The 23244-nt window shown below is 35.8% G+C and overlaps 1 protein-coding gene across 3 annotated transcripts in view; it reads right to left on the bottom strand.

Moving 5' to 3' along the window:
• camsap2a (calmodulin regulated spectrin-associated protein family, member 2a) overlaps positions 1-23244 on the bottom strand; it is a 42527-nt gene extending 19283 nt beyond the window's left edge. For 2 of the 3 annotated variants that reach the window (XM_084415979.1, XM_084415978.1), the window contains exons 1-2: positions 22677-23244; positions 13977-14236 (exon numbers count right to left, since the gene is read on the bottom strand). In XM_084415979.1, coding sequence (XP_084272105.1) covers positions 13977-14236; positions 22677-22815 — 399 coding nt within the window. In that variant the 5' untranslated portion in view covers positions 22816-23244. The remainder of the gene's footprint in view (positions 1-13976; positions 14237-22676) is intronic. The other variant, XM_084415980.1, reaches the window with a different exon arrangement.

Raw genomic sequence — 23244 nt, forward strand, 5'->3', positions numbered from 1 at the left:
AAAATGCTAGATCGGATATCGGAGGGGAGAAAAAAAATTATCTGATACCTATGATCCGATACCCATTAGGGGTGGAACGGTACGTATTCGTACTGAACGTACGTTCGGTGCATGGATTTTAAAATAAATAAATCTCGCGTGCACATTAATTAATGTAATACGGAACTAACGTTACTGTTAGATACGCGCATATGCGGGTTCTTTAGGGACACCTAATCTGTAGCCCGCCTTAGCTCTGAACGCGCGTCTATATCGCTTCAAACGCTCACTTTATCATTATACGCGCGCGGCGCGTCCTATTCGTTTTGGACGCGCGAATGGATTCAAACTGTTCAAGCATCGAACTAGACGCGATAGACGCGAATTTGACGCTCTATTCGTGTTTGGTGTGAACGCAGCAAAATGATCAGGCTGCGATGTCAAGATTGCAATGCTGGAGTGTGTGTGTGTGTGTCTAGAGAGAGAGAGAGAGAGAGAGAGAGAGAGAGGCACGGGCGCGATCGAACAGTGGAAACGAAACATAAAAACATACTCCGTCATTTTCATACAGGACATCATTAAAACTGCAAAAAGTGTTTAGCCTACTTACATTTGTGTAAAACACAACATTGTGCTTTTGTCAAACTGTAAACTCTTGTCAAACTGTAACTGTCACCCAACCAAAATCACACACACACACACACACACACACACACACACACACACACACACACACACACACACACACATACACACACAATGTTTAAAAGCAAAAATGATCTCATCTTTTGGACATTCATCATTGCATTGGTTTTCATTTCTTGTCCTAAAACAGAGCACTAATCTGTTTATTTTTAAGTTACACATTCTACATTGAATAAAAAAGAAAATTGTGTTTTTTAAAAAGTAGTAGTATTTTATACAGAAATAAATTATTTATAATTCAGATGAGAATAAAGTTAAAGATACTTAAAATTTTAAGGAAACAAATATATTGATCTGAAATATAGCAAATTAATTTTAAATTCATTCAGGTTACCAAACATATCTCAAGGTCTTGAATAAAGGCTGGCAGTCTTTCATTATCAACTGTTGTTGTGGACTATATACTGGAGAAGCATTTGTTCTCCATTTGAGTGAGATGTTTTTATGTGGCTAATTGAGCAAAGTGCTTCCATTATATTTTATTAGTAGTAGTATTTGTTCAAGAATAAAATAAAAATATCGGATTGATATCGGTATCGGCAAATAGCCAAAGCTGCGGCATCGGTATCGGTATCGGAAGTGAAAAAGTGGTATCGGGACATCCCTAGTAGCCTACATTATGTTTATTTAACAACAGAACATGAATAACCAAATGTAAAAATAAAACACTGCTTAGTTTTCACTGTATGAATTAAATACTGATTCTTATTAAAGCTACAAAAGTTATTCAGCCAAGAGCAGTGAGTGATTTTGTCTTTGTCTTTTGTTCATGACCCATATTATTGCAAGCTGTTGCGATATGCATATCGCGATATATACATTTGCGATATTCCGATAATTTCAATATATTGTGCAGCCCTAGTCCATTGTCTATTGATAGTGATGTAAGTCACTTTCAAACCAAGCGGCTTCCTGTCGGGTCAGCGCAGCAAATCGATGTGAAGCAACTTCAACCCAACTAGAAATCTGCATGGAGAAATCTTTCCTCAGTCCTTAGTCCTCATCGGCAGAAGAATGCACTTGCGAGAACCGGTAACATAAAGATGTACAGAAGGTAAGTGTGCTTACTCACAGTGTCTAATAACACTATTGACATTGCCCTCAATTTATCTATTTAAAATAAACAAGCAAAACAACGGATCATCTCCATCACGGTCACCATGTCCTCTGGGTACAAGCAAATGAAAAATGAACCACAAATTAAAATGTGTCTGTCTTATTAAAAGCCTTGTGTTCACAGAGAGACAAGACACTCTAGGAGGATATTGATTTGGTTTCAGTGAAAGCAAACCTCAGTGAAAGGACTGGTGGGTAAACATTGAATCAGAAAACATCGCAAGAAGAGTTGAGCTAATAAACAGTGTTCACGTGGCTATAGTTCCAGCTGACTGACTGATATTTATAGTAATGCAGATGTTACACATTTCTAAGCACTGCTCTTTTTGCTGCCTGGGAAAGGTTCTGGCTTTTCACTGTAAATCTGAGCGCTCGTTCAGCTGAACAGGTAGTTCAGAATGCCACAGCGCAGCTTTTCTGTCACATCAGATGAGTATGAACGCGGTTAGATGGAAAGATTCCCTCTGATGGACCCCAGTGACACTGAGTTATGCTGTTCAGTCAGCGATTTTTCACACTTGAGTGGGTCTGATTTCCTCTCCGCATGAGCTGTGACACTCCCACGTCTCATCGCAGGGAAAAACAGAAGACGGTCTGTTGCATAAGAGCTGGGCTTCTCGTTTAAGCGGATTACACTTAGAAATCCTTTTACTGATTAAACATTTTGAATGGGTGTTAATGGTCAGATTGTGTGTCATGATTTGATCTTCTGGCTTGAGAAAAAGTCTGTTCATAATAGCTTCAAAACAGAGATCAATAGCTCAATGGTTTATTAATTTTGGGGCTTTTTTATGATGACAGCAAGATGGGGAATGAGATCGACAGATGTTGCAGGTTGGATTTTAACCTGTGTTTCTTATGTGAGCACCAAACACGTCTGAAGTAAAATTTACCCATGAAGTGTTTTCTTCTGTACTAATAACTTCCTACAAAAAAGTCTTTTCAAATCATGCATTTATAATTATGTTCCCCTTGAAGATCTAAAACAAACACAGCCCACAAATAGAAAATTAGGTTGTTATATAATGCAAAACCCATGTGTCCACAAAAGCAACTTTTTCATATTTATCTGTCCTTGTAGAAAGGAGAAACTGTCCTGTAATGAATTTATCATAAAGCACTGCCCCTTGTTTCTACTCCCAGCAGTCACTGCTCTGCACGGCATCACGAATGCACACACACACAGAGTATGTATGTATGTATGTATGTATATATATATATATATATATATATATATATGTTTCTATTATATCAATATAACTATAAAATTTTTTTTAGGGATGCACCGATATGAAAATTTTGACTGATACTTAGAATTCTTTATATTAGAAAGCCGATAACCGATATACTGGCCGATAAATCTAAATCCAAATTTGTATAAAAAAATGTATTACAATTTTATGTTGCCTATATTGCAGATTTAACGATAACGATAACATTAAAACTGATCATATATCGGCCGATACCAATATACTGGCCGATATATCGTGCATGCCTAATAATTCTATTATTTTATAGTTATATTGATATATAATCACATTTTTAACCAAATTGTGCAGCCCTCTAAACAATCACATCAAACCTCAAGGTTAAAAAAAAAGAAATTTTGTTTTTTACAAATTGTGTAGCCCTACATCTAGGTGAGAAAACAACAGAGTTTGTATTTTTTGGTCAAATAATGCATTCAATACTTGTTTGCTTCAGAATTGTGGGTAAACTATTAAATATGCCATAGACTATATACGCTGATATGCCATACACTACATACACATACACTGATTAAGTGTCAGGCGCCTTATTTTGGGAATAATATCAAAATATTAGCTTTAATATACTAAATATTCCTTATTATTAGCTTTAAAATACTATCTTTATTTTACTAACAAAATATTAGCTTTAATATACTGAATAAACCAATCTTTGGCCTATAATGCTGAAGATAATATAAAAATTAAATCTACATTTTCTTTAAGATTAAAAAAAAAAATAATAATCATTAAATACACAATTTAAAGTTGTACATAATAAAATAATTATTTTCCAACAGTCAGTTCAAGGAAACTAACTCGTCTTTGTCCTAAATTTAAGGCTGGACAATGCTGATGAGACATACCAGCCATGGCCGCTAAAAAAGCAGCACTGAAACGTTAGAAACGGCTCTTTGTAAACAGGCTTTTGTTGGAGTCGGGCTGAAAACATGCTCCTCTGGGGCTCCCTCACCACTCCAAGACAGCCAGAGAACTAAATCAAAGGCACAAAACCACATTTCTTCCTTTCGAGTGGACCTACTGGTGAAACACCTGCCTAGACGCTCTCATTTGAGCGAAACCAAAAGGCACATCAAATATTGTAAGCATTTAATATTTAAGATAAGAGAAAGTGATTTCCTGTCATGTCGAGGTATATTTGATCTGCTAATTCAGATTTTTGAAGAGAAAAACATCATAGCAGCCAGCCAAGAAAGACATGAGCAAAGCAAAAGGCCTGAATAATGCTGATATAGCTTTGTGCAACCTTGCCTTTTAATCCTCAATTTGAAGATTACTTTTACCTTGGCTTTTTGGATTTAAATTGCACTTTGCACTAATGGATCCACCTTGCCTCCCGTCTTTACATGGCATTGCTATGGCAACAGAGCATGTGTGAACAGCGGAGACGGGAAACCGTGACTGTTTGTGACGATGCAGCGCCGCTAGGATTTGATTGTCAAGTTTGTCTGGCTGTTGAATGAGGATTAATATGGGAATATCGACAAAAAGGAGTTGAAGAACTCTGGATGAGTTATATGAGAATAAACTGGAGCTGGAAGTATTGAAAAGTATAGTGCCATGACTTCACAGTTAGTTCGAATTTTAGAATAATCTAAAAAAGCGGGAAAGCAGAAAATACCCAATCACCATGCGTGCCCTGGGAGCCTTTGTCAGTACAGTAAAAATGATACGGATGCTCCGATCAGGATTTTTACAGTCAATACGACTACTGATTTCTTGTCATCATGCTGATACCGATATCGGCCAATTATGATGACAAGTGTAGACTAAAAATCCCGACTGGGGCATCCCTCTCATTTACTCACCAACAAGCATCCAAATATAATAGTTAAAATGACAGAATAATTAAATGTACATTTCCCCAGTAAATCACAATAATCTTTTGAAGAAATTCCCTTAATTATAGGAAAAATCTCAAAAAACGGAAAACCAGGAAATACCCAATCACCATGTGCGCCCTGGGAGCCTGCGACAGTATAACTATGGCACAGAATGTTCTCAAATCAAATTTAAATACTAACAAGAACCTAATAACATAAAAAGTAAAAGATTTTAATTAGACATCATTTACTAGGGACGCTCCAATCGATCGGGAACAGACTGCTATCAGCCGATAATCACATTCTATAACTTGATCAGTAGTCACTAAATTTGGCCGATGTCACGAACCAATCGCAATTTAATGACGTAAAACTGTAAAAAGTCGTCACGACGTGCATGCAAACAGTATACCGATGAGGCAATTGCGCCTCATTCTTCTTTGTAACTTTGCAAAAACATTTATAAACCATAGTATATCACACGTCTTTATTTAGAACAGGTTGTCTCAACTCAAACAAGCCCACACAACAAAACATGATATTTCATATATATAAAGCATATATAAAGCTTGAATGATCGGGATCTGTATCAGCGGATCATGATGACAAGAAATCGGTAGTCGTATCGACTGTACAAATCCTTATCGGAACATCCCTATTATTTACTCACCATCAAGCATCCACATGTAATATTTAAAATGACAGAAGAATTAAATGCACATTTCCCCAGTAAATCAGAATAATCTTTTGAAGAAATTCCCTTAATTATAGGAAAAATCTAAAAAAAACGGAAAACCAGGAAATACCCAATCACCATGTGCGCCCTGGGAGCCTGCGACAGTAAAGTAGCAATTATCGCACAAAATACTCAAATCAAATGTAAATACTTACAAGAACCTAATAACAAAAAGTACTGCCTCTATTCATGATCAACAAGCACTGATGCGGAGAGACATGAAGTAGGTCAAGTGTGCATACTGCGCTGGTTTGTGAATTATGCAGAAGTCTACGTCTCGAATGCAATACCTTTAGTTTGGGTTCATGCATGCATATGTATGTAAACTACATATAAAATATGTTGCTGGACAGCTCAAATTCAGATGGCTGGACTTCAGCTAAAGTAACTAAAGGACTCAAAAGGTAGTCGCTGCATCGCATCGCTGTTCATTTTCTGTATAACTTCTGCCAAGCATATTTCCTCAAAAAAAAAAAAAAAAAAAAAAAAGATCAGTGCTGTCACATCATCAGTTGCCTGCTGTGCATGTAAGTAAATAACACCCATCGCTGAGGAGCCCACAGCACTAAATGTGCTCTCTCGATGTCTGCCAGGGCCAGATATAGCATCATGTCATTAAGAGGCTGGATTCTTGCATCTCTGGTGTTATAATTTACACTTGTCAAAACATTCATTAGTCTTAATTAAGCACAATTCATTCTCAGAAAAACGATGCAGGTGAGCAGTTTGTACCAACATGAAAATACAGTCTCATTACACAACAACATCATATATGAGGATATGGGTTTGTTAACAGAGGAAGTGTGATTACATTGTTTAACAATATATATTAAATATTCATTAAATATATAGTAAAAAATATATAGTAAATTAAATATAAAATTAACATTTATTTTTAAAATGCATACATATGCTATATACACTACAAAACATTATATATATATATATATATATATATATATAAATAAAAGAATAAAATACATATATTTTATTTATTCATAAAATATAAATAAAAATATAATTAAAACAATGCTTTTTCATGTTTCACAATGTCACACACACACACACACACACACACACACACATATATATATATAAATATTGTATATAATTAATATAATTTAAATAATTGTATATATTAGAGAATAAATATATGCATATCATTTATTGTATATCTTTAATATAACTTATAATATTGTACATAAATTAAATATACAATTAAAAATGCATATATATTTAAAAAATATTTTAATGTTATATTATAATAAACATCTACATGTTGTATCAGATCTATGCGTGCTGTTAAATTACATGAAACCCTGAACACAATGACTATTATGACATTTTTTTTCTCGCTGTGGCGTGACTATGTGGGTGAGAGTGTGAGCTGCATATGTGTGCGTATGCATGTATTTTTGAGCGAGTCTATAATGTAGAATGAATGTGGGGTTGTGTGTGGGTGGGCGGCAGCTGCAGTAGCAAATACGATTCTTCAGTAGAGACTAGAGAGAGAGAGACAGAGAGAGAAAGCAGTAAAGACATTTTCCCATACAAGATTTTCCTTACATTTTTTAACTAAAGTAAGAGTTAGATTTCCAAAACTTCCTACACAGTCCATCCAGCTCATGTGCAAACTAAGAATTTCACAATTATAATGTCAGAGCTATAAACACACCTATCACCGTCCAATGACGACAGAGGTCATTTACATATATTAAATGTCTTAAAAAGTCTTAAAGGTACAGTAGCAAAAAGGCTGTTCAATTAGAAACGTCAGAGAGAAGATGGAAAATGTTTTACTGTTTTAAAAGGTTAGTTCATAAAAAAAAACAAAAAAACTTTCGTTCATCTTCGGAACACAAATAAACATCTTTTTACTTCTGAAAGATTTTTGTCCCTCCATTGACAGTCTACACAACTACCACTTTGGCGCTTCAAAAAGTTCTTAAAGAGATCGTAAAACTAATCCAAATGAATTGATCAATCGCTTTATATGATGAACAGATTGAATTTAGGCTTTTATTCACATATAAAAACAGCATAAACAGAAGCTCAACGGTACTTGACACGTGAGAACAAACCTCATTGGTTCTTGCGGAAGCTCAAACGTGCTGCGTAACATGAGAATGATTCTCTTTTTTTAATCGCACGTCAAGCAAGCATGGTTGAGCTTCCGTTTATCATAACTGATGTGAGCGTTGATGAATGTTTACATCTTAATAAAGCCTAAATTCAATCTGTTCATCATATAAAGCAATCGAATCTCTATAAAATTTGGACTAAACCACTCAGTTCATATGGATACAATCTCTTTATGATCTTTTTGAAGCGTCAAACTGGTAGTTGCGTAGCAACTGGAGGGAAAGAACTGACTCCGATTTATTTAACAAATATTTTCATTTGTGTTCCGAAGATGAACGAAAGCCTTATGGGTTTGGAATGACATGAGGGTGAGTAATTAATGACAGAATTTACATTTTTGGGTGAACTAAAACTTTAAATCCTTACAAGTGGATACAAAAAAAAAAAAAAAGTTTATGCCAAAGCACTTTTACTTTCAAGAACATTTCAATGCACAAGCAGATGAAACTCTGATCACCTCACAAAACTCTGACAGGGTTTGCCTCTCACATCCAAAATAGAAGCCCCGCTGAATTATTGATGGTAAACCGCCGCAGTCGTTCAATTGGTGCAGTCAAACCTTATTAATGTGTGTGGTTTCTGCAAAACAGCAGGACTCTGTCATCAAAACCAAAGCAGTGTCCTATCACCTTCATCCCAAAAGAACAGAGGAGATAAGCCAAGTAAACTTGCTCTAAATGTAGCATTTTTAGTGAATAAATATATCAGTATATGAAAGTAATATTTAAAAGATATTGAGAATATGAATCCATTTCAGTATCAATTAAAAACAAGAATTGTTAACGATTAGTTTGTGTCCACACAGCTGATATCTGTTGCAGTTTATCCACTTCCTTCCTGCACTTTTACAGTACTTGCATCATGTTCATTCATTGACACGTCTCCATGAGATGAGGGCTTTGAAAAAGCCTGATATTTTTTGGTTTGACATGCGTTTCTGACGTGGAATGCTGATCCTTGCTGTTCCCGTGTTTATTTTGGCGCTCGCTCGAACTCAGTGAGGTTTTTTCCAATGCAACTTTGCTGCGCGTCATCTTATTTTATTAACAGTGGTGATCTCACCCAAAAAAAAAAAAAAAAAACACTCGCAAATTCATATTTTTAGTCACAATATGGAGCCCAGTTTCTGTCACAATTTCTTTAAGTTAAACCGGACTTTTATTTTGAAATGTTGCCATGTAGACCTTTGGATTTCTCTGTGTTAATGATATGGCGATAGTTTTTCTCAAATAAAAGTGTAAAATGCTCATGAAGTGACTCTCAGAGCAGCTCTGGAGATGAAGTTCATGCATTCATGTCCTCATATAGTGAGAGGGCAGAGGCTGAAAACACCGCGAGCGTCACGCATGCTTCAGTGTATGTGTGGTAAATGAATCAGCACATCTTCTGTGCCATTCAGAGACACTCAGAACATGCAGGGTTCAAATTCAAGTCTTTTTGTGGTTTAATATTAGGGCTGAACGATTAATCGCAACAAAACCGCACGCGATTTGCGATTATTTTATGCGCAGCTTGTCAGTGGACTGCGGCTGATTGGTAGTAAATACTGCCCCATTTGAACGCCAGAGGGCGCTCTCACGCAAACACGATAAATATGCCCCGCCACAGAAGTACAATAATGTGCATCATTCCAGGAAATCCCTATCGCTGTGGCTGAATAAACAGAAGATTGAAACGCTTTGATTAAACATGACTTATAAATACACGACTGCCTTATTCTGTGTAAGAAGCTCATCATCTCACAGAAGGATGAGCTCAACTGTCATTATGAAGTGAGTTTGGAGTAAATGCATGTTATTAAATGTTGTCTGTTGTTGGACAAGAGGTTCATAAATGCTTCTCATGTTTTGGAAAGATGTTTGACGCGTGTTTTTCAAATGCACGTTATAAGTGACTCAAACTCACAGTGCTTTCAGATGGAGCAGCGTTTACAGAGCCGTACATCAATGACAAACTGCGCATAAAAAAAATAATCGCAGCCTTTGCGATTTTAAAATCGCAATAAGCCATCTCGATTTAAGTGCGATTACATGGAAAGTGCGATTAATCGTTCAGCCCTATTTAATATTCACAGACACTAGTCTATATACAATTTTTTTTTAAGTGTACTGACCTATTTTTGATTTATTTATAAAAAAAATTGACAAATTCCGTGTTATACAGTAAATTCAGTTTTCCGAGATTCCGTCCGCATTGTCCACATTGCGGAAATCATAGAGCACTAAATGCTGGCAGACTGACTAATATAGACTAATAAACACTAATAGGCCAATACAATCCATAATTTCAGTGATGCAGGTTTTTGTGTTGCTATTTTATAAAATTCACAAGCCAGACTCAAACCCACATTACCTACATTAGCACCAATTGCCGCGCCAAAGCTCTAACATAATCTAGGGTTTAACTTCAGGGATATTAGCTGAAAAGCCAAAATGCAGCTAAGAAACAGATATGGGTCCTTTACGACACCTCAGTGAGTCTAATTCTGGCAATAATAACCCAACGGAAGCATAAAACATTTCTACACTACACTATTTTCTCAAAACGGGGCCGCACAAAGCCATAGCCAAACAACCCACGGCGCGAGGCTAAACAGGTTAAAATTGAGCACGGGAAGACTGACAGATCTTGTAGCCAGGCAGCTTACAGTAGCAGAGCTGGTGTAGAACAGCAGACAGATGGACGGCTTTCTGATGCTAATGAGGATTTGTGGCCTGTGAGTTCAAGGTGCTGAAACGTTCATTGGTCTGTAGAAGAGATCAAGCCATACAAGCCCGAATCAATGAACGCAGCTATGCGTTCAGCTACATGCAGAAACAATAGCTCTGGGATTCTAAATTGTAGAGAAATAACTACCAGCCGAGCAATGTGATCATTTAATATAATAAAAATAATCAATTTGTCATGGGGAGCACAGAAATATTGTAACAAGTATCATTATTGGCACTATGCAAAATCGCTATTCACGCAGCGAAGAGATTGTTTGCGATGATATGTGCTCCGTTGAGGCTGAGGAAGCCAGAGGCACAGCAAACAGCGGCGCGGTAATTAAATATCAACAGGAAGTCACTCACACAACAACAGCACTCTTTATATCTTTAAAGCAGATGCTATGAGCCTGAAATATGTCTTTAATTAAACACATTGACAAAATAAAAAAACATAAAACAGGGAGAGAATTATAAGTTGTCTATCCAATGCACATTCTGTGCCTTTCAAAAGCTGCTTTTGGTTTAAAGACAACACGAAAGTACGAAACAACACCTTTTACTTCAGTAACGTGACGCACTTCCTAGGGAGGCAAGATAGACCTGTACCATATTGAATAGTGGCCGAAATTTAGAACACCTTTGTTGTCATCTATCGCTCACTTAAAGTGTTGTTGTCGTTAACTTAAACATTTCATTTTTTATAAATAATGCTGAAATAAAATAAATACTAGATGAAAAAAGTACTATACTGAAAAAAATTAAAAATAAACGAAAATTAGAAATGTCGCCTTGGCAAGTAACTGAACTAAAAGTTTGTTGAACTACTAAAAAAACTAAAACTAAAATACAAATAAATGAAAGCTAAATAGAAACATTCAAAACGAATAAAGATGGCACATAAAATTAACTGATATGAAAACTGAAAATATAACTGAAAATATGAATAAATATTATAATAGTATAACACTGGCTTAAAAGTTTAGGAGTGTTTCTGAAAACACTATTTTTCAAAACACTGTAAAATCTTTTGTAAATCCAAAATTAATATTAATTTTCATACTGTATATAATGTTGTGATGGCAAAATGATTGATTTTACTTTTTATTTATATAGACAAAATTGCATACAGTTCATTTTAATATCGGTTATTTATCAGTAAATAATCAATTTGTTTATCGTATCGGGCATAATTTTACTATCAGCGCATCTCTAGTAGTATTTCTGCTTAACACAGAATAACAAATATAATGTAGGATGGGACGAGAAAAAAGGTGTGAAAGAAAAGGTGTCGACAAACATGTAAATTTGTTTTAATATACCTTTCAAAGGTGGGATTTATCTTAAATAGACGCCAGTCGGATTTGTAACAAATTGACAAACACATTCGAAAGTCAAAAAAATCGGATAATTCAAATCTGGCAGACCGATAATTTAAAAACACTAATATAGGCCAATGCAATCCATCATTTTCAGTGATGCAGGTTTTTGTGTGACTATTTTATTTATTAAGCCAGACTCAAATCCACGGAACCTCCATTAGCACCAATTGCCGCGGCCAAAGCTCCAACATAATCTAGGGTTTAACTTCAGGGAAATAAGTTGAAAAGCCAAAATTCAGTTAAAGAGGTGGTTGATTATGATTTCACTTTTCTAACTTTAGTTAGTGTGTAATGTTGCTGTTTGAGCATAAACAACATCTGCAAAGTTACAACGCTCAAAGTTCAAAGCAAATGGAGATATTTGCTTTTAAAGAAATCGCTTTTTAAGGACTACAAACGACTGATTGGGACTACACAAGCTTCCTCCCGGGTTAGTGACATCACCAACTCTAAAAATTTACATAAACCCCGCCCCTGGAACACGATTTTCAGATTATCAAGACAGAATATGCTAATCACTGACTAGAAGATAACTACACATTAGCTACATAAATTCGGCAACTAACCATTCAGAAATGTCCTGTTTGATTCTACATGTTGCCACAGTCTCTCCATCATCTGACTCCAGTTTGAACATAAAAGGCTAAAAGTTTTTGAAATTTTCAGTGCATGTCTGTGTGAGTGCAAGCTGTTCAAGCTCCGCCCTCTGTGCCGGGAGCAGCAGCTCATTTGCATTTAAAGGAACAGACACAAAACGGGGCGTTTTTGCTCACCCTCAAAAATTGACAATTTTAACATGCTATATAAAAATATTAGGGGTGTAAATCGGAGCCTACATGACGATTCGATACGATACCGATTTCTTAAGCCAACGATTCGATTATTTTCGATACTTCAGAATTCCCCGCGATACGATTCGATTCGATTCGATACGATTCAATACTAGATTTTTACATGATATCTAAGTTTCATATAAATCAACAAAAATAATAAATAATTTGCCTTTTATTGAGAATGCAGAATACAATTGCATGTCGCAAAGAAATTGTTTTTCCACCTCCATGAATGAGACAAGTGTTGTTCATTATGTCGCCTTGTTCAGGTAAATTGTAGTTTTCCTTGCTTTACCCCGGTCTTAAAGTAAAAAAGATGACTGGAAAATAGTACAATTAAATTAAATACATTTATGGTGAGATTACTACAATTTATTTAATTAAACGCATTTATGGTGAAATTACTACATTTTCATGTCAATCTGTGTTCATTTTGACCACGAAACATGCGCTGTCACTTTAATTCAGCGCGTGCAGCACAGCACAAATAGACTCGGTGCGGAAACGATCTCTGCACTTCTGTATAGCCAAATGCACCGCAACTGGAACGGATAAACGGACCGCAACCGCGTGCAGTGTGAAAACTCTAACCTGTTAACATGGGTATGGAAAAAAATACGCACTACAAACGGAGTATGTGCGAAACGGGCGCAATCAGACAAACGGCAACTCTTACCACAGCTCCGTCTGTTTTCCTGAAGCCAAAATACATCCACACCCATGACTTGACGCCGACTGGAGTGTGTAACATTTCACTGTCATTGCCAGCTCGCTCTGACGGCTCCATCGCTCTTGAAAGTCAGACTCAACAATATGTGTGTGAACATAGATAGACTGTGAAACGTAAGTAACGCGTGTGAAGTAGAAGACAATAATGAGGTTAGCGCGTTTATACTGTCTATGGGTTAGCGCCACCCGCAGCTTAGTAGATTGTACGCATATGTCGGAGCAGATGCTGAAAATAGACAGGCGGCAAAATTAACACATTAATCGATACTCTTGCGGACGCATCGATGCATCGAATCGTCGGCTGTATAATCGATGCATCGATACGAATCGATTAATATTTACACCCCTAAAAAATATCTGTGGGGTATTTTGAGCTAAAACTTCACATACACACTCTGGGGACATCAAAGACTTATTTTACATCTTGTGAAAAGGGCATTATACCACCCCTTTAAGAAACTGAGATTTGGTCCTTTACCGACATCTTTGAGTCTAATACTGGCAATAATAACCCAATAATAACCCACAGGAACATGTGTAAAAGGGTTCTCTCACCATCTGAATGGGTTTCTTTTGCAGGTCTCTCTCGGTCACCAGTCTCTCCTGGTCGGTGACGTACAGGCCCTTCTGAGCCAGAGCCTGGATGACGGCGTCATGACCCAGCAGAGGTTTGACGGCGTCGCTCTTCAGAATCAGACTCCCTGCTCGACAGTACAGCTCAGCCGACAACAGCAGATCGGCCACTGGAGGCTTCAGGTGCTCCTGCTCGTACTGGTCCCTGTAGAAGGGCTCTTTCAGGTCTTCTGGAACGCTGTCTGCAAGATGACAGAACAACAGTTACCGCTACATTGCTGACATCTAAAGGTCCTGATTTACTCACAGCGAAGTTCTTTTTCCTTCTTCACTTAGGGGTAAAGATAAGTTCGAAATACATGTTAGCAAATATCCCGGCGTTTAGGTGAATATGTAAATATGTATATATTCCATGTCAAGGAATGCAGAGCCTCAGAGCCACACCTACCTATTACAAAATCACCATTGACCAATGACGATACAAAGGTGTTTACTAGCCGGAGCAAACTTTTCCGGAAAGTTTGCTTTGGCAAGCTGTTTCGAACTCCTGAAGAACGCCAAACGAACTTCGTTTTTTACCTGATTTTGTTTAAAATGATGTCACACCAGTTTTTTCATACTGTACATTCCAATGCTGTGATGCCTAAATTCACTTGTAGCAAAGATTGATTTTAGTTTATTATTTATTTAGACAATAGTATAGAATTGTAATATCAGCTATCAGCATTAGTATTTAAACCTAAATAGTACATAATATTCATAATATTAACCAGTCCCTCCAGTTTTTCGCGGTTCTGCGATAGCGAAACACAAAAACCAACCAATATTTACCACTTGACTGCAAAATAATTGCAAACAGCACAGAACTTCTTGAAGTTATTGACAAAGTATGAATGAAAAAATAAGAAACAAAATTCACATGCAGCATTTAAAAAGATTGATTTAAGTTTTTAGTGGTTTATTTTTTTAATTTAATCAGACAAAATAGTACAGAATTGTATTATTGGCTATTTATTGGTTATTGGCCATAACAAAAATAATTATCAGCTTATCAGCATTGGTATTTAAACCTAAATACATAATATTCATCATATTAATCAGTCCCACCAGTTTTTCGCGATTCCACGATTGTGGAAATCGCAAATCCGACAAAATGTCACCTTTTCTGCAATCCAACATTATTCGCCATTTAACTGCAAAATAATCGCAAAAAACACAGTACTACTTTCAGTTACTGACAAATTCGTGTAATACAGAAACATGCATGAATGAGAAAATAAGATGTGGAAAATAAAAATGCGGAATTAGCGTACTTGGACTGGTCACATACAATTTTTTTTTACAAAAATAACGATATGTTGTTTAAAAGTTTTTGGTAAGATTAAAAAATAAGCTTTCTGCATTTTGCTCGTATATGCAAATTTCCCTAATTCTGGAAATTACTGCCACAAAATTTGACTGATTTGATTGCAAAATTCACAAAAAAATCAGGTAAAATTGATTAATATTACTTTTTGCACTTACAGTCGGCGAGATTTTTTTCTGAATTTCAAAGATGTAAGTACTTTTCATCTCCAGAACAGCTAAACATGTCTAAAACTCGGCTTGGTGTTTTCTGATCCTCAGTGCAAGGTGTCATTTACTCTCACCCGGGAAGATGAGGAAAAGGAGACAGCCCTTAAAGGAAGCGAGGTCTAGCGGTGTCTACCAAACAGCTACAATATCAAAAATATCATAATCATAAGTTAACACGCTGACAGAATAAATGGGTTCACAGATCCGAATGAGGTCACAGTATCCATGGAGAACCGAGATGTTTAGCTATTTATGGAGAAGGGTGAGAGTTTGAGAGAACGCTTGAGTCCACACACATCCTTATTACCTGCACATGGTTTCAATTTCATGATTGAACCTGATTGTGGTAATGATAAAAAAGATTTGTACATAAATGAATGCCTTCATTTGAGACGTGGAAAAAAATGGAATGGAAACTACCTTAAATGTTACTTAATAGCTATCACGAAAGGTTTTAAAATGGCTCTATCATAAAACAATAGATAAAACATTTCACTGATGGTATCAGAGCCACAAGGCGTTGACAATGTAAGTCAAAAATATGAGTGTGTGGAGCCGGACCGCGGTTGCCATGGCAACAATAGGGAGGCAGATCGATTCCCCTGCCATACGTATGTAGCCAGGAGCTCCTCACGAGCTTCATCAAAGACAGATGGAGAAACACAGAAGGCGAGAGAGGAACTGCACAGGTGTTTATATTCTGAACAATACGTCCAATAATCATGGTATATTCACAATGATTTAGCTGGCAATATACAATTTTATAGCTAATAGCAATTTTGTAAATATTCCAATGAATTTAATACACTTTGTAATTCATTTCTGTGAAGTCGTTCAAAAGTGAATCAGATTAAACGGTTCATTTGCGTCGTCACAATTCAGTCTTTGATGTAATTAAATTGTTTTAAGAAAAAGATGTTTAGGCAAAAATTGCTTTTTTATGATTTTTTTTTTGGTGCATTTAATTGTTAAAAATATTTTCATTTAGTAAAAAACGGATTATTTTACCTTTTAAAGTACATAATTACAGCAAGTGCGCATACAGTAAATTATTTTAAAAAGACATATTTCGAGATTTGAATTTTTTTACAGTTTTAAAATTAAATTTGACTATTTTTCATATGACATTTTCATTTGAAAATAAATCAAACACATACACAGTAGGTCCAGGAAAATCTGATACAAATATTACATACATATATAGGACTGTCAATCAATAAAAAGATTATCTATAACTATATATTATATTACACTTTGTTATCAAAAATATATTTTCACATTGAATCTGTAAATTAATGTCGGAACAACATAAATACATAAAATATTTTTGGTGTTATGTTTGGTGTTTGGTATAAGTGCTATGAAAGAAGGTCACTGATTCTAATACTGATGACACTATTAAATAAAATTTTGACTTTTTATTAGGGGGACAAAGTGAGTAATAGAGCTGCACGATTCTAGATAAATTGAGAATCACAATTTGTTTTGGTTTCAAACAGATCTAAATAACTAAATAAAATAACATGTAAAGTACTAGAGGACTAAATATTAATTGCTGCAGTCTATTTAAAAAAAAAAAAAAAAAAAAAAGTATATATATATATATATATATATGAATAAGAATGAATATTTTAAAAATAATTGATTTGAATGAATAAATTATTCAATGACTCACTCATAAAGACTTCATCACTGGATGAATTAGTGCTTTTGAAGGTGTTTGGTGTTTTTAGCCCCCAACGGCGCCTTCCAGGCAGCGAGGGGATGGGTAGGTTTAAGGTTGAGGTTAGGGTTAGCTGCCTGGAAGGCGCCGTTGGGGGCTAAAAACACCATCGAGCGCTTTTGAACGAATCTCTTGAATGAATGATTCACTGACAAATACATTTTTAACAGTCACTTGTCGCCACCTACTGGTAAAATGTAATTGATACAACCGTTATTTAAAGCACCATGTGCTTCAAAAGTACCCTGGTAATCCAGAGTTCTCGCGAGAGCACAAGTTGAATTTGCTCAGCGAGTTACTCTGGTGTCCAGTAATGATGCTCATTAAATATGCCCCTCGATCTGAGCTGCACCAATCACATCGGGTTATCTGATATAGGCGGGCCAGAGGCGAGCTAAACAGATGACGACAGCGCTGTGACGTCGAAGTCATTAGTAAACATTGCAAGATGGCTATGGATGAACACCAGTTGTTTGAAACGGCTTTGGCCGCTACAATGAACGAGTTAGACTTGGCTTTTTATCTAAAACAGGAACAGAAGACGGCGCTCGAATCGTTCCTTTGCAAGAAGGGCGTTTTTGCTGTTTTGCCGACCGGATACGGCAAGAGTCTAATCTACCAGTTAGCTCCGCTGGTAGCTAAGCGTATGGGGTTTACTGTTGTGATTGGTCGTAGTGTTATCCAATTGTGTGCAGTGAGATTTTCAAATGCATACTTTGTGCCGCCCCTCGAGCTGGGCGATTTTCATTAGTCGACGCCAGACCATTAATCTTTCAGATTTAGGTCTGGATTTCCAGGCTACTTCAAAAGGTGATTTGCTCTATTTTGACATCAGTGTTTATATCTGAACTATAAACTTCCGGGCCATATGTGCGTTGAGAGTCGAGTTCTGGCAGACGGTTGACCTCTGTCCCAACGTATGAGAAGGCATTTATTAACCCACTGGAGACGTATGGATTACTTTTATGAAAGACGGATGCACTTTTTGGAGCTTCAAAAACTCAGGCACTATTCAATGACATTATAAAACTGGAGAGAGCAAGATTTTTTATAAATATAACTGACTGTGTTTGGCTGACAGAAGAAAGTCATGTACACCTAGGCTTGAGGGTGGTATTCCTGATCCTTTGAGTTTTATTTCACACATTAATTTTCACAATTAAGAAGTAAAAAAACGTTCCGTTTTCAGAAACTAACGTGCAATCAAGAAAGAATGCATTCAGGAGATGGAAAGAGAACAGAGTGCATGCCATTAAATGAGCAATTTATTATCTCTATCTGTCCCAACTGACCAAACTGGATCAATGGAAAAGCTTTTATGGACTTTAAGCTGACCACTCATTCATTCAAATAACCACTTGTATTTCATTTTAAAGGGATACTCCACTTTTTTTGGAAATAGGCTCATTTTACAACTCCCCCAGAGTTAAACAGTTGAGTTTTACCGTTTTCGATTCCATTCAGCCGAACTCCAGGTCTGGCTGTACCACTTTTAGCATAGCTTAGCATAGATCATTGAATCGGACAGGACCATTAGCATCTCTCTCAAAAAAATTTAAATAGCGCCTGAAAATAGTCCCCAGCTCGGTAACTTCCAACGTGACCGGGACTAAGTTTGTCTAACCTATTAGACCTATTTTCAGGCGCTGCGTCATATCATTACGCCTGCTGCACCCATGGTACGGCAGCAAAGTTTCTTGATTATTACGCAGGAATGAGAGTATTCAATCTAGAAATATATCAGCCTACCCATATCAGCCTAGAAAATCGCAACTTTACATTTTCCGTCGGTCTTAGTACACGATGTAACTACAGAAGAGTAAAGTTTTAAATAGGAAAAATATCGAAACTCTTTGGTAATTTTTTGGAGAGATGCTAATGGTCTTGTCCGATTCAATGATCTATGCTAAGCTATGCTAAAAGTGGTACCGCCAGACCCGGAGATCGGCTGAATGGATTAGAAAACGGTAAAACTCAACTGTTTAACTCTGGGGGAGTTATAAAATGAGCCTATTTCCAAAAAAAGTGGAGTATCCCTTTAACTGGCGGCATCATACTAATTTAAAGCCCTACTTACATTATGTTTCAAATATTACTATTGTGGTCTGAAATGTGTTGATTAAATCATTCTTTGTGGACAAATAGCCTTTTATCAGTTGTACTATCATCTGTCCTAAGGTTACACCTCAAGACAAGTCAACAAATGGGTCAACAACACCCTTTAAGGCCTGTCAATCAAACTACTGAACATTTCCATATCCTCACCCCGGAGTTCAGTGTCTTGTTCTTTGTGTTTAAGGTCACTTTAAATCAGAGATGCTAAACAATAACCATTCTGACAGGAAGAGTTGTCATTTGCGTCACACATGGGCCTGAAGACCTGACTGTGCATTTTAATGAGAGGACCTAAAGGAGACCAGATGGCTGGTGGATACATCAGTTAGCCAATCACAACAGGTCTGCACAATACAGTTCAGTGACTTACTAGCTAGCGAATAAACACGGACGTCAATCTGTCAATCTAGATGTCAAGCTTGTACAGATTTGATTGGATATGAACATGAAACTTCATTAACTACATTTATGAGCATCATATGGTCAAATTTAGCACACAAAGTAACTAACTATGAGCTGACAATGTGTCACATTGTTCACCACAGTGTCAGTGAACACTTTTGAACTCTGTGGCTCATATATCACATTTGGGTTTTTGTTTATTGGTTTTCTGACTGATGTTTTGATATCAAGTTGCACTGAAAGTCAATCTCCTTATGAAAAAGAAGTGTATTGGATGTGCACTTGTAGTGTACTTCAAATCTTACAAGTATATATTTTTTTAAATGTACTTGCAGATAATATATTGATGAAAAGGCCACGTAATGTACTTTAAGACACTTTCATGAGTTTCTTAACACTTAAGTACATTTTTTAAATGTGCACTTTCTTTGTAATAATGTCAAATTAAAAGATTTACTTTACATTTTAAATAATTGTTTGAATAATCTTTTGTTGAGCTTTTAAGAAGTGCACTTATTGTAAGGTGTTGACTAACATACTAAAGCACTTGTAAAGTTCTTGAATATAATTTCTGTTATTCTGTAGTGTGTTATTCAATATTATATTTTAAATTAACTAAATTCAACTTCATCTATATTTAACCCTCTGGTGCTTTTCAGTAATTTTTGACTGAAAAATTGTACATTTTGTTTTTTTTATTTATAATTTTTTACTTCATCGGAATGGTACGAAACTTGATGAAGGTTTTGGCACTTGCTATGGACATGATTGGAAAAGGTTAAATGTTCCTGAAAAAAATAGTCACACTTGTATTGTTCACGGTTTAAAAAACGTATTGGAAACAAATAGGAGACGAATATCATCTAGTGGAAACGTTTGGTACTGCGCCCTAACAAAATCGTATTGAAAGCTCATTTTTTGAGATATCAACCTTAAATTTGGAACAAAACTTGTTTAGCCTAGATTTATGGCTTTGATTTTCTCATAGTTTTAGAGTAAAACATGCTTTGTAAAATATATATATTTCATATAAATATAATTTAGTACTATAAAATCCCCTAAAAATACAAAATATTCAATAAAAACATTAGCAAACTAAAATATAACACATTAATTTAAAAAACAATCTGCCATTTTTGATCGCCATGCAAACAGAAGCAGAGAGTTAAATGCATGACATACAATTATCAATAGAAATGACATTAAAGTATATTTTAGTTTACTTAAATTCTTGTCGGTACATTCAGCAGAACACTATGAAATATTGTATCAAGAAGTATTTATGAAATTGAAAAAAGTTACTCTGAGGTCCTTAGAAGACAAAAATGTACATGTCAAAAAACTGTAATAAAAATGTTAAGCTTTGGTGCACAGACTTAAGTTTGGGTCGATTTTCGATGAAGTAAAACACTAAAGTTAAAGAAGTGAAACAAAAAGTTATAGAGGTTTAAGTTTATGAAAATGATTTATGAACATTATTTTATATAAAAATATATAGCTTTCAGTAAGATTTTGTATGGGCACAGTACCAAATTTTCCCAATTAGATGCCAGCAAAGCTTTCCTCTCTCAAATATTACACGGCACGCACACACAATTTTTTTATTACACATATACAAACCACACTCTGACATCCATACCAACACACCCACATAATTATACCAGCATAATTTATCCAATTTGGCCCTATAATATGCAGAAGCACAAAACAGGAATAAAGCGAGTGTTTGCTTTATAGGCCAAACCTGAGAAAATGGCACCATCTGGTAAAAAAATAGTAAAAATAAAAATTCTGAAGCCTTGCCAACAGAATGAAAGCCTATTAACAAAGACTGCATCAATGACCCTGGGAGTAAAAATTGCAGTTTTAATGGGGGCATTTGTCCTTAAGGTCCTGAGTGGAACTATTTTGTGTTACAAGTGTAAAATAGATTTATGGGGGTGAAGTAGTAAAATTCCAATAAAAATACACACTTGTGTGTAAATGTATGCAGTTGGCATTAACAAAAATGAAAAACAAACCTGAAAAAGACAAAAATGTCCATTAGGACGCAGAAGGGTTAATTGCGGCAAAAGTTCAACTAATTGCATGTAATATAAATGTACTATAAATTAATAATAAACTATAATACATTTTCATTTAATTACAAAAAAACATTAAAATTTGTGTCCGGAAACATTACATTCAGTTCGCACTATGTATATTCTTTTAAAATATGTTATTTCTCATTTTAAAAGTATATGCTAAAGTGTATTTCTTTTTCACAAGGATTTGTTTGAGTTTCCAGATAAGAAAGGCCATCACAAGACCGGGTTTTACATATGCAATCAAAAATATTGTGTAGTCTATAAGGTGTATAATGTTTAATAATGATTCACATAATGATTCTGCCAACACTACATGCTAATACTCAACTGTGTGTATATTCATATATGAATTCATACTGTAATATTTCCAAGGTACTCCAAGGTATTACCATGTTATATTTCCAAACAAAAAAAGAAAAGAAAAAAGCATGGCAGAACGTGTTGTTAGTGTTGGATTCTAACATTTTACATTACACCATTCAGTACTGGATACAATTAATAAACAGCAGCTATTTACGAAGCAGTTTGAAATTATATATTGCAATTGTTGAATATTAATATTATGTAACAATATAATACAAAATCCTGTCAGACTCACTCCATGAGCAAAATGAAATCATTAGCCCTCTGATTATAACATGCATTTATATATATATATATATATATATAATATCTGGTTTTATTTCAATTTGATATCAAATGCATTCAAAGCAACACATTGGCAATGAAATCAAGAGACAAAGATGATGGCCGGTGGAGAAAGAGAAGCACGCCACCTACCTGTACCAAAGGCTTTGGCCACCAGCCATGTGAGGCTTGCTCTGATTTTTGCTCTATTAAAATCATAATGATCAAAAGACTTGATGGCAGGAACAATGAAAGTCTTTTTCGGGTCCCTGGAGTCGGTCAGATCTCCCATATTCACAGCGGCAGTGTCACATCCAGTACTCACAACGATGACATCTCTCCGAAGGAATTCAATGCCTCAAAGCTGACTTTTTGCTTTTTATCTCTCACATATACATTAGATTTTGTAACATACATGTGTCATAGCGCTGTTAAAACACTCGGCTGGGCTTATTTTCATATCAAATTCGCCAATAAAAGTGGGGTTCTGCCCATAGAGCTTCATCCATTCTGGTACCCCATTTGAATTCGGCTGTTTTTCTTCTTAATAATCCCGCATGTTCCGATTTAGAAGAGGCGGGCGAAGTGTCGCTATCTAAAAAGTCTTTGTCTTGTTTAGGACCTCGCCATGCTCTGCCCACATATTCCCATCTGGATATTTACGGTTATTCTCCCTCTATTCATCCAGCGTCCTGCGGTCGGACTCCCTGCAGCAGTGAGT

Source organism: Rutilus rutilus, assembly GCF_951802725.1.
Source record: "Rutilus rutilus genome assembly, chromosome: 8".
Taxonomy (NCBI): Eukaryota; Metazoa; Chordata; class Actinopteri; order Cypriniformes; family Leuciscidae; genus Rutilus; species Rutilus rutilus.